Genomic DNA, 12,058 nt, shown 5'->3' with positions numbered 1-12,058 from the left:
GGCCCTCAAGTGTAGACAAGGAAGACAGGGGGCTGCCACCTGGAGCCCACTCCAGTTCACGTGAGCCACTCCATCAGGACTTTCTCTTGTCACCCCCAGCGCAGTTTTTCTGCTGTCTTTCCCCTCTCCATCCCTGTGGGACAAGTCCAAAGTCCTCCCTCTGCTCTTTCACCCACAGGAGGTGGAAGGAATGTGTGGAAATGGTCGGGGTCTCCCATCCCTGAGTCCCACATCTACTACCAACCTCTGTCATAGCAACTCTAGTTTGAGGTACACACATCACGGCTGAGCCCCAGGCTTATACTTTGTAAGTACCATGTTCCTGACTATCTCACTGAGGGACTCGCAGAATCCATCCATACTTGACCCCAGGGATGGGGAGAATGAAGCCCAGAGACTTGATGTCATTTGCCCAAGATCACATAGCAAAATGAAGTTTAACTAATACTAGCCCATGTGTCTGACCCTAAATCTATATCCTTAACCATGACGGAGCAACAGGGACATCTTCCACCTCAGCCCCAAGTAGAGGGTAAGTTCAAGGTTAGCCTAGAAATCACAGGGATATAAGGGGAAACTGAGGCAAGGTGCCAGGAAGGTCATATGGGGTAGCAAGAAAGCCCAGCCATGAAAAAGCTGGTTAATAGTTGATTGGATAGTGGAGGCCTCTGAAGGGGGTAAGGATCGGTCTGGGACAAGGCCCCAAGGCAGGAGGCCGAAGGGGGCTTTATGGAGAGACAGCACAGGAGAAGGGTCCCAGGAAGGCCCAAAGCCGGGGTTCAGGGACAGGGGTACTCACCCTCCTTCTCCGCCATGTCACGGACTTTTGTTAATGATTCCCAGGTTGACCTGCTGGGCTGGGGCGGGACCTGTGGAGACAGGGGGAGCTGGGCCCAGCCCCGTCCTGGCGCCCCCAGTCCCAGGCGCCCATCCAGGGAGTAGGAGGCCCTGGGTCCCCGCCAGAGCATGCCGTGGAGGTTGGGCCGGGGTCAACGATGGCAGTGTGTGAGCGGCCACCAGGGAGACCGCTGGAGTGTCAGGGCTGAGCCTGGCAAGGTGGGGGTGGGGAGCTAGACTCCTGGTGTCCTTGGGGCTTTAAGGGAGGAGAAACCTGGGGCATCCAATCCATCTCTGAGCCTGCAGGGAGAGCAGCCTGCAGGGCCTCTGGGGTCCTCCGGTAGCTCTTGTATTGCCTGGTGGGTATCAGGTTGTTGGAGGTGAAGAAACCAACATCCTGGGCCTTACCCTTGGGTCCGCCAGAGATGACGCGAGTTTGGGGTCAGTCTCCAGGCCTCGGTCGGAGCATGGTGTCCCCACAGCAGCGGGTGGCCTGGGAGGCAGAGGTGGCCAGCAGCGTGGGGCCTGCTAGGCCGGCTGCCTCACCTGAAGAGGAGGGGGCTGGGCAGGAGGCGGGAAGGGGCGGGGAGAGGCGGACCCTGAGATTGGCTGCGACAGAGGCCACCTGGCTGGTGGGCCGGGCAGGCAGGGGTTGGGCCAGGCAGGCCCAGGCAGCAGCCTGGCCTGTCACCTCCACAGGGGCTCAGGTGTGCCTCTGACAGCTGAGGGGCACCCCCTTGGAGGCCTGAAGGATGGAGATTCAAACTGAAAGGGGGAGATGGACGTTTCTGACTGTCCCGTGTCCACCAGACATTGCCATGTAGTCCTAGTCACAGCCCCGACCCTCCATTGACCCTGTCCAATACGCTGACCCCATGTCCCTCAGCCCCTTCCCTTGTCCCCAGCCAGTGGCGCAGCCCCTGTCCCATCAGCTCTTCCTCCCCATCCCCTCCCCCAGCCGCTTTCCCACAAGTCACGGGGGCTGGTTTGTTTTGGCAGTGCTGCCTGCCGCCCTGACCTCTGGAGCCCGGAAAGTCCTCGTAGGGGGATGGTGAGGGTTGGCCCAGTAAAGACGATACTGAGTGCCCAGGCCCAAGCCAAGTGGCCGGAAGTGGCCAGAAGCAGATACACCCTGTCCCTCCAGTGGCCAAGAGCCATCCACGTCAGACCTGGGCCAAACACACACCAGACAAGCTCTGGAGGCTATCAGCCACTAGGCACTGGCACAGATTGTGGCCGTCCCCACCTGCTGGGCCCGGTGCGCCCTCTGCACCCGTCCCGTTCCTCCTACAGCCACAAGCAGACCCAATGGTGGACACACCGGTTTAGCCTGCCCACTGGATCCTCTCCGTTCTCCTTTCCTCTCTCTCTGGTCTCTTTCTCTGCCTGTTCCTCTCTATGTGTCTCTGTCTTTCTGTCCCTCTTTCCCTCTCTCCTCACCTCACCACCACCACCACCCCCCGCCCCCAGAGCTAGGAGCTCAGCAAATCCACAGAACCCTAGTATCTGCTCTGTTGTCCCCACAGACCCCAAGCCCACAGCCACCTTCTGGGATCTTGTCTTTGCTCCTCCCACCCGCTGACCTGAGAACCCCAACATTAATCAAGCACTAAATGGGTTCACCAGCACCCTCCTACCCTGACTGTGCTGGAGGCTTGCTTCCTGCTGGGAGGGAGGGTACCTAAGAAACGAGCTGCCCAGGGGGTTAAGGATGCTCAGGAGAGGCGAGTGAGTCAAGTCCAAGAATCTTTATTTCATGAACAAAACTACTTCTGTAAAGAGAGGTGAGGCCACAGAGGCCCCATCCCAAGTGACCACAATCGAAGGCTGGTGAGAGAGGGCGGGTGGGCCAGGGCAAGATGGCATCGCAGGGAGGGGATCCCAGGTCCAGCCAGAGGAAGCAGAGGGCAGATGAGGTACAGAACCCCCAGCCCAGGACTGTCCCTATCCCTGCCCCTTGTTAGCCCCACTGGGCAGGGGCGGGGCTGGCTGGCCCAGCAGTGCGCATGGGAAGCGGCCAATGTGTGCAAATCAGCAAAAAGAAGGGGTGCGGGCCCTGCCCCCGCCTCACCGCCCCTCCCCAAACAGGCAGCATAAGCAGAGGTGGGGCGGCTGTATTGCTTCACCCATCATGCATGGCGGTGGGAGGGTGAAGGGGCAGGAGGAGGAGGTGGGTAAGGGTGGGAGCCGAGTCCCCGCCCCTTCCCACCCCAGTGGCTCCTTTGCAGGACTCTGAGGCTGGGGCTGGCCGATCCCCAATCCCCACCAAGGGGGAGGTTACCCGTTAGGGCTGGCTCTTCCTAGGGGCGGAGCCCAGGGCCTAAAAGGGAGGAAGAGATGGGAACTGAGGGGTCTAGTCACTTTATCCTCTCAGTCCTAAGCCCCTGTCCACTGGCCTTACCATTGCTATTCAGCCACTTGGACACCCGTACAGTTTTCTTTGCTCTCAGACGTGATGGCCAGGTATTCCGAGCTGTGATGGGAAAGTTAGAGTGTACAGGACCCCCCATAATTAGTTTGGCCCAAATCTCAGAAGGGGGTAGACTGGGGTCTCTATCTCTCTCTCTGACAGAGCTACTGAGTTAGAGCCCGGAGGGGGGTGTGGGCTGAGTGTGGGTGAGTATGAGGCCTAAGGATCATCCTGCCTTCCTGTGTAATTAAAGGACACCTATGTGACATTCAGGAGGCACGCGAGGCACAGTACCTACAAGCTATAACTCTGCAACCAAAAGGCTCAGTTCAAACCAAGGCTTTACTACCTTCCAGCTGTGCGATCTTGGGAAAATGACTCAACCTTTCTGGAGTTCTTTGTTCTTTGTACCATCCAGATAAAGCTGCTGTGCTCTGAGTGACTGATGCCAGCCGGGTGTCCCCCCCAATACACACTCTGGGAAGTCTGGGGTGGCAGGACTCACGCATTCTCTTGAGCAGCAGCCTCCGTGGCGGCGGCAATCTTCTTGTAGCAGTAGACCATCTCCGCCACAAGCCATATGGTCAACACCACGATGAGCACGTACATCATGATTTCAGACACGATGGACGCCATGTCTCTGTTGGCTGCAGGGACACGGCAAGGCTAAGGCTGAAGCCCGAGCTCAGGCCACACAGTAGCCCCCAGTGGGCAGCAGGCTTGCTGTGTGAACCTGGGCAAGTGGCTGCACTGCTCTGAACCTGGGCGCCTGACAATCATGCTGGTTCCCCAGAGTACTCATTGTTACTCTGATAGCAATGATGAGCCTCAGACAGGTGAGAGTTCACCTTCAACCTACCTCTCTGCAATATGTGGTCACACCTGTGACATTCAGGCGGGTGCTGGTCACAGTGCCTACCAGTTATAACTTTGAAACCAAAAAGCTTGGGTTCAAATTCTGGCTCTGTCACTTGCCAGCTGTGTGACCTTGGGAAAGGGACTCATTACTCCAGACTTCCGCTTCCCCAATCACAGAAACTTAATAACTGTGACCTGTCAAGTGCACTCAACAGATGTTTCTTCCTGTTACATTGTAACTGAGGCCCACACAACAAAAGGTTACAAGTAGGAATTCTGGGCTCACTGCTGGGGTTTGAACTGCCTTGGCCTTATTAGCTGTGCCAGTAAGTCTACCCTCTCTGAGCCCCTCTGTAAAAAGAGGCTGCACATCCTGAGTTGGACGAGCCAGCAGTCAGCACTGATGGAGCGTTGGCTGTCTTTCTGGAAACCCTACATGCTTTCCGCAGTGCTGGCCCACATCCCTAGCTTCCTCTCATGGGGCCTAAATTTAAACTGTAAAGGGACAGCATCCAGCCAGGGGACCAGAGGAGAAGGGCACTTTGGTGCATTGTCGACCGGATTTGGCTGATGTCCATCCCACGTCCCTGTCCCCCTTGGAGGCTGGGATCTCATCTCCCTTGAGGCAAGCCCCAGGGTGGGCTTCCTCCCCTGTGAGCATCAAGTGATCACCATCCTGTGCAGAAGCTCATGGTGCTTTCGTGCTTTCTGGGCCTCAGGGAGGGATGGCGGCAGACTGGAGGCTCTCCCTGGCTTTCCTGCAAGAAGAGCAGGCACAGGGTCCAGCACTTGCTTGCTTGCTTATTCAACAGATATCACTAACAGAATTGACAGCTTGGTCTCTGCCAGGCTCTATGATGGCCTTGAACTTGCAATCCTCCTGCCTCCACCTCACAATTGGTAGGGTACCATACACAGTTTGCTTTGCTTTTATATGGGTAGCCCATTTTCCAAACAAGGACGTGGAGGCTCAGAGATGGATAGGTGCTGGGCCAAAGACACACAGTCAATATTGGGCCAGGAAAGGGCAGAACTTGACCCAGGTGTAACTGTCTGCAGGCTGAGCTGTTTCCTATTTGGTGAAACTGCAAGGTTCACGTGGGTCGTGGTCATGATGTGAGGGCAGTGCTCTCTAACCTGTGGGGGTATCTCAGGAGGAGGGGCTACTGGGATCCCCACTTCTCAGATGAGCTGAGGCAGGGGGTACCTCACAAGGTCACAAAGAGTCAATGATGCCATGTTGAGGGGACTTTGGCCTTTTTGGGGGTGGTTTTAGGGATGACCCCCAAGTCTCATTTGTAGTACATTTGTACTACCACTGAGCTAAATCCCCTGCCCTGTTTTTACTTTTTCTTTTATTTATTTATTTTTTTTTTTGAGGTAGGGTCTCACTCTAACCCAGGTTGACCTGGAATTCACTACGTAGTCTTGAACTCACAGTGATCCACCTACCTCTACCTCCCAAGTGCTGGGATTAAAGGCATGTGCCACCATGCCCGGTTTGTTTTTACTTTTTTTTTTTTAACATATTTTAAGATAAAGTCTTACTATATTGCCAAGGCAGGCTGGCCTTGAATTTGCTCGGTAGCCTACGTAGCCTGGAACTTGTGATCCTTCTGCCTCAGAATCTAAAGCAACTGAGAAGACAGTCCTGTACTATCACATTTTGATTTCTTGTTTTTCCCCTATTTTATTTTTCTTTATTTAAGAGAGAGAGATAATGGGCACACCAGGGCTTTCAGCCACTGAAAACAACCTCCAGATGCATGCACCCCCTTGTTCAGCTGGCTTACATGGGTCCTGGGGAATAGAACCTGGCTCCTTTGACTCTGCAGGCAAGTGCCTTAACCACTAAGCCATTTCTCCAGCCCACACTTTGATTTCTTTCTTTCTTTTTTGGCAGGGTCTCACTCTAGCTCAGGCTGACCTGGAATTCGTCTCAGGGTGGCCTTGAACTTACAGCAATCCTCCTACCTCTGCCTCCTGAGTGCTGGGATTAAAGGCTTGTGTCACCAAGCCTGGCCCCATATTTTGATTTCATTAAACACTAGGAACCTTCTGAGCTAGATCAGACCAGTCCAGGTGTATTCAGGGTAGTAAAACAAGGCACGGTGGTTCATACCTGTAATCCCAGCACTCAGGAGGCTGAGATAGGAGAATTGTCCTGAGTACAAGGCCAGCCTGAGCTATAAAGTGAATTCTAGGTCAGCCTGAGCTACAGAGAGACCCTACCTCAAGAAAACAAAACAAAATAAAAGGAAAACCCCCAGGACCCAAAGACTCTACTGCCAGCTGCACAGGCTGCCCAAACACTACGGGCTCACGTTTGCCACTCCGTTCCTACCATCGCCTCTGTTCCCCGTCCGCCCTGCTTCCATTTCAGCTGGCGGCCCCCACCCCTACTCTTTCCTACCACAGTCCACAGCTCTCTCGGGTCAGAGGCATTCTCACCCTAGTCACTACACCTCTGGATGACTTGGTTCATCTCAGGGGGCACCAGTGTGAGGGGTACCATCAATGAGTGATGAAAGAACCTCAGCAAGAATCAGCTAGTGAGCATAGCATAGGGTGCACATATCTACACACATATGTGCATACACCACATATACCACACAACCCAAAATAAGTAATACAGTAACATCTTGGGTAATGAAAAATACGATGGTGTTATAAATCATAATGAAGACACTCTAATCTCATGGGCATAGTGGTACACATCTGCAATTTCAGCACTCAAGAGGCTGAGGCAGGAGGAATTCAGGTTTGAGGTCAGCCTGGGTGACTTAATGAAAACCTGACTCAAAACATACATAAGGAAACAAATAAGAGAAAATAATAAATAAATCAATGACAGATTATTAAATTATGGTGGACAACGTTAAATTTTTTTAAAAAAAGCAATGGACTAGAGAGATGGGTCAGTGGTTAAAGCGCTTGCCTGCAAAGCTTAACGACCCAGGTTCCATTAGTACCCATGCAAAACCAGATGCACAAGGTGACGCATGCATCTAAGCAGTAGAGGCCCTGGTGTGCTCATTCTATCTCTCAAATAAGTAAATAAATAAAATATTTTAAAAGCACCGGGTGTGGTACACACGCCTTTAATCCCAGCACTCAGGAGGCAGAGGTAGGAGGATCGCCGTGAGTTTGAGGCCACCCTGAGACTACATAGTGAATTCCAGGTCAGCCTGGGCTAAAGTGAGACCCTACCTTGAACCCCCCCCCCAAATTAAAAAGCAATACTTTAATATGGTAGATAGAAAATGCTAGAACATGGTAGGTTGTGCTGGAAAGCTTTGGGAAGACAATAGGAAGAGCAGTGCACTCTGGTGATCACTGCCACCCACACAGGCTCTGGGAGGCTCCATGCTGTCACCTTGTGATTCAGTCAGGCTCAGCAGTCACACGGACCCATCCTAAGGCAGGGCCCAGCTATGAGATGGAGGGATGGGACAGTGCCCCGAGCTCCCTACCTGCTTCCTCTGTCCTTGGGATGGGCTGGTGAGAGAGGAATGAACCAGGCTCTGTGACTGCCAGTACTGAGGAATCTTTGTAACAACAGCTCTGCTGTGTTCCACTTTCTAGGTCTACTGCCACCCAGCATGGTGAGCCTCAGATGCACCTCTCTCTTGCTTCCTACTGTGCCATTTTGGTAAGAAATGTAAAAACATTGATTATAAGGAGATCCACAGGCTCTAGGTGACAGTGCAGTGACTCAGGCCAAAACCAGAACCAGCTGGCACCCAGGTGGGGCTGGGTTCAAAACCAGGCCTCAGAAAGGGCACCTTGACCTATGTTCTCCCCTCCCTGAGCCTCAGGTTCCTGCCTATGAAATGGAAAGAGTAAAGGAGCTTCCCCAGAGGTGGGTGGAAGGGTTCAGCGAGGGACTTCAAGAAAGGCTGAAGGGTGGCAGGGGATGTGTGCTGTGGACCCAGAGGGGTCTGCTCCCATAGCCACTTATTGCTTCCAGGTGCTCCCTACATTTCTAAGGCAATGGACCACAGGGCTCTGGAAAATTCTGACTGGTGCTAATTAGAAGATGGTCTAGCCAGATGTGGGAGCACACATCTGGAATCCCAGCACTTCCAAGGTGGAAGCAGGAAGATCATGAGCTTGAAGCTAGCCTGGGCTACAAAGCAACATTGTCTCCAAAATAAAAAGGAAGACACTCTCATCATGGCTCCTAGGCCTACAGCCATGGCCTCATCTAAGAGCTTATCAGAAATAATTCTTGGAGGGGCTGGAGAGATGGCTTAGCAGTTAAGGCACTTGCCTGCAAATCCTAAGGACCCAGGTTTGATTCCCCAGGACCCATGTAGGCCCAGATGCACAAGGTGGTACATGCGTTTAGAGTTTGCAGCAGCTAGAGGCCTTGGTGTGCTCTTCCTTTCTTTCTCTCTGCCTCCTTTTCTCTCTCAAACTAATTAATTAATTAAAAAAAGAAGTAACTCTTGGGCCCACTAGGGTCTGCCAAGGCCAACAAGAATTCCTAGGGTTTAGAGGGCATGGTGGAATGAATTCAAGGTGCTCAGCTGTGGGTAGCACACTTTACCAGGACAGAGGGAGGCAAGACTATGAGTACTAAACAATTGGCACTTTAGCCACCACGGGCTAGATTCTGCTGTGAGCCCAGCACTTGCCAGATGCAGTCAGCATCATGTGACATCCTTGTAACACCAGGATACTTAATGGCTCAGAAGATACCCCACACCACAGACTGTATTAACACCCCGATCCCTTCTGGACAATCCCGGGGCTCAGAGACAGGAAGACACTTGCAATAGATTACACGGCACAAGTTAGGGACCTGAGCTTGATACCCACACATCCACTGGGAAAGGCCTACTCATACCTCTCTGTGGGCTTAGGAAGGAAGGGAGGGGGGTGATGCACCCCTACTGCTGCCAACAGTTGGCGGGTTCCACTGTGGGGCCAGCCAGTCCCCTTCTTGCCATCTGTCCCTCCATCTGGCTTGTTGGAGGATGAGAGGATGACACAGTCTGACTCACCTTTGTCCACCACCTCCAGGTGGATTTTCTTGACAACGCTGGTGTTGTGCTCGTAATTATCAAAGAAGAGGAGGCGGTAGACGTGGCATTCATAGTCACCAGAGTGGTTGTAGGTGACGTTGGTGATGAAGATGGACAGGTCCTGCAGGTCCTTGGTACCCCGGCTGCCATTCCACACCACCCGGCCCTCAAAGCGCTCATCCTCCTCCAGCTGCAGCACCTCGTTCTCGTAGCGCAAGATCTTAGGGTCACCAGGGATGAGTGGGGTACAGATCACTGTCTGGGCCTTTCTCCTCCACACATGATAAAGTAATCTGTCTCCTGTCCTGTTCTGACCCACCCAGAAACAGATGTGGGCTCAACATCTTGTATTTTGTATTTTTGTGGTGATGGACTTGGAATCCCAAGGCCTTATGCAAGCTAGGTAAGGGCTCTACCACTGAGCCACACCCCCAGCCCCTCACTGGTGGATTCTAGACAAATGCTCTACCACTGAGCCATGCCCCCAGCCTCTGGGCATCTTGAACTGAAGCAGGAAGAGCAAAAGTGGCTTGGGATATCACTTGGGACCCATCAACCTTCCTTGCCCTCAACCCTGAGACACTCATTTCCTCAGTTACCCACCAACCCCCACCCCAGCCTCTGAAGCCCCTCATTCTCTGAGCTTCTTCTCCAACCACCAGACACATTCCTAAAGCCAAAGACAGGTCAGCCCAGCCCCAGCTGCTGTCCACACCAAGACCCAAAGCCTAAAGCAAGTGCTAAGAGAGCTTATGGTACCCCCAACATAGGCAATTAAAATACACATGGAGTGTTTTTGCTCTATGACTGAGAGGCATTTTTGCTAGTGCCTAGTAATTCCAGTGAAATTTATTTCCTTCCAGCCATGTGCCATTCAACCCTCACACAAACCTAGGGGAGTAGAGCACCCCCACCCTACTACCAACCCCACAGAACTGGAAATAGAGGCTAAGATGCTCAGTGACTTTCCCAAGATCATAGCAGTGGGGAGGGAATTTGAATCTAGGTCATCTATAGCCACATCCATTATTACTAAACAAGCCAGCCCGCGGAGCACAGCAGTGCTCACCTGTAATCCCAGGAGGAGCACCAGAGGCCAGACTGAGCCGGGTAGTAAGACTTTCTCAAAAACACCAAAGGCAAAAAAGAAGCAAGCAAACAATCTTGAGGTCCAGAACCCCAGCTCCATGCAGTTGTCCTAGTGCCATGCACCCACATACCTTGACAAACTCCTCTGTCCCCTTCTGACGGAATGTCCACTCGGTGAAAGTTTCCGCGCTGGTCTCACTGCGCCGCTTGCATGAGATGCACAGAATTTTGAAGGTCATCCCATACACGGCCTCGGTCTCCGAGTCCACCTCCACGCAGCCCCCCCAGGCTGAGGACACTGTGGACACAGGCACTCAGGTCAGGCGGAAACCATCTGTTTCCCTTCCCTTCTCATCGTGATGGGCAGTCAGCACCAAGCCCAGCCCTGCCTCTGGCTCCTGTGACCTTGGCAAGTCACTGGAGCCTCTGTTTCCTTCTCTGATAGAAGGGATGGGTGACCGCCTGTTCCCAGCATATGGACACAGGAGTCCCTGGGAGAGTAACTCAATCTTTATTACCCAAAGGTCAACCACCCAAGGTGCTAAACACTAGGTAGTGGTAAGGCACAAAAGTTTCAGCTGGCCGGGCATGGTGGCGCATGTCTTTAATCCCAGCACTCAGGAGGCAGAGGTAGAAGGTTCACCCTGACACTACATAGTGAATTCCAGGTCAGCCTGAGCCAGAGTGAGACCCTACCTCAAAAAAAAAAAGTTCCAGCTGCTTTAGAAGGTTGGAGTGACAATCATTTCCATCATGAAACTGGTCTGCAAGGCTGGCCATGGGTTGACAGAAGGGAAGGCTGGGGGTCAGGGTGGGGAAGGGTGGCTCCACTCCCGCCTTGCTTTCTCCTTCCACAAGCCCTTTAATCACCCATCCCCTTCCCAACTTCTCTTGTTTGCTTCTCCCTTCTCGCAAAGCTCCCTCACAGGCAGACCTCCACTCTGTCCCCTTTCTAAAAGCTCTTTGCTGCCCCATGGCCTTTGCATGGGCACTGGATTTCCGGCTTTGTGGGACCCTCTTTCATGTCCCTACCTGCTACCTCCCTGCCTTCCCCAGCTCTGGGCCTTTTCCTGTCCCCAAATCTCTCAGTCCTTGGCGATTCTGCTCTACCTCCCCTGCTGCTGTGTCAGCCTCTTCTATTTTTCTCTTGGGGGGGTGTCGGTAAAGGTCCTGCAACTTTTGTGTCCTCTTTCCAGGCTCAGAATCCCTCTCTTTCCATCTTTACACTCCTCCTCCTCACCATCATATTTGAAAAATTCTCTCTGACACGCATTCTATGTTCCCTGGGACCACCTCTACATCTCCTTCCCTTCAAGGTCTCTCCATCTTCCTTGCTTCTCCCAAGTTTCTCGGTTCCTCCTTCCAGCTCTCCTCTATCTTCTCTCCAGTCCCTCCCCTAGCCTCAGCCTCCCTTTTCACCCTGACACCCCCCTTCTGCCCCCGGAGCACCCAAGAGAACCCCTGTCTCTCAATCCTCCCTCCCGTCTCCACCTCTCGCAGTGACTCGGTCCTTCCCCCACCCCTCGCGCGGCTCTGGGTGTCACATTGCAGCCTACGGGGCTCCGCGAGCTGCTGACTCCGCGTCTCCTCGACCCCGGCCCGGCGCCTGCGGCCGCGACGCGATGCCAAGCGACCCCCCGCGAGCTCTGGGGAGCCCCTCCCGACTCCACCCCGTCCCCGACCCCACACGCATAACTTCCCGGAGGGGACCCGGCGGGGTAGGGCCAGGGTCCGGGTGGGGGGCACCCCCAGCGCACTCACCCAGGGCCGCGCCCACCACGAGGGCCAGCAGCGTCCCCATGGCCGCGCCGGGCGGCGGGGAGGACGAGCGCGG

At 53.8% G+C, this 12,058-nt stretch overlaps 2 protein-coding genes across 4 annotated transcripts in view; both read right to left on the bottom strand.

Annotated features, from left to right (window-relative positions):
• Window positions 1-1,390, bottom strand: part of Hpn (hepsin) — a 19,033-nt gene extending 17,643 nt beyond the window's left edge. For both annotated transcript variants that reach the window (XM_045154990.1, XM_004659910.2), the window contains exons 1-2: window positions 1,246-1,390; window positions 800-869 (exon numbers count right to left, since the gene is read on the bottom strand). In XM_045154990.1, coding sequence (XP_045010925.1) covers window positions 800-815 — 16 coding nt within the window. In that variant the 5' untranslated portion in view covers window positions 816-869; window positions 1,246-1,390. The remainder of the gene's footprint in view (window positions 1-799; window positions 870-1,245) is intronic.
• Scn1b (sodium voltage-gated channel beta subunit 1) lies at window positions 1,278-12,058 on the bottom strand. 2 transcript variants are annotated; one of them, XM_045154991.1, is made up of 6 exons: window positions 11,986-12,058; window positions 10,356-10,522; window positions 9,115-9,355; window positions 3,753-3,894; window positions 3,239-3,310; window positions 1,278-1,398 (listed from the first exon to the last, which is right to left on the bottom strand). In XM_045154991.1, exons 1-5 carry the CDS (start codon window positions 12,023-12,025, stop codon window positions 3,244-3,246), a joined length of 657 nt encoding a protein of 218 aa, XP_045010926.1. In that variant the 5' UTR covers window positions 12,026-12,058; the 3' UTR covers window positions 1,278-1,398; window positions 3,239-3,243. The 2 variants fall into 2 exon arrangements, with proteins under 2 accessions (XP_045010926.1, XP_004659966.1); XM_004659909.2 differs by lacking the exon at window positions 1,278-1,398 and adding an exon at window positions 2,571-3,157.

This window comes from Jaculus jaculus, chromosome 7 (genome assembly GCF_020740685.1).
Source record: "Jaculus jaculus isolate mJacJac1 chromosome 7, mJacJac1.mat.Y.cur, whole genome shotgun sequence".
Taxonomy (NCBI): Eukaryota; Metazoa; Chordata; class Mammalia; order Rodentia; family Dipodidae; genus Jaculus; species Jaculus jaculus.
The sequence above is the reverse complement of the archived record's forward strand: the minus strand, read 5'-3'. Positions and strand labels throughout refer to the sequence as shown.

Excerpts from the sequence above, each read along its gene's own strand:
- Scn1b (XM_045154991.1), bottom strand. The coding sequence starts at position 12,025 with ATGGGGACGCTGCTGGCCCTCGTGGTGGGCGCGGCCCTGG. Across the intron at positions 9,356-10,355 it reads GGACAGAGGAGTTTGTCAAG|ATCTTGCGCTACGAGAACGA; the intron begins GTATGTGGGTGC and ends GGTGACCCTAAG. Across the intron at positions 3,895-9,114 it reads CCTGGAGGTGGTGGACAAAG|CCAACAGAGACATGGCGTCC; the intron begins GTGAGTCAGACT and ends GTGTCCCTGCAG.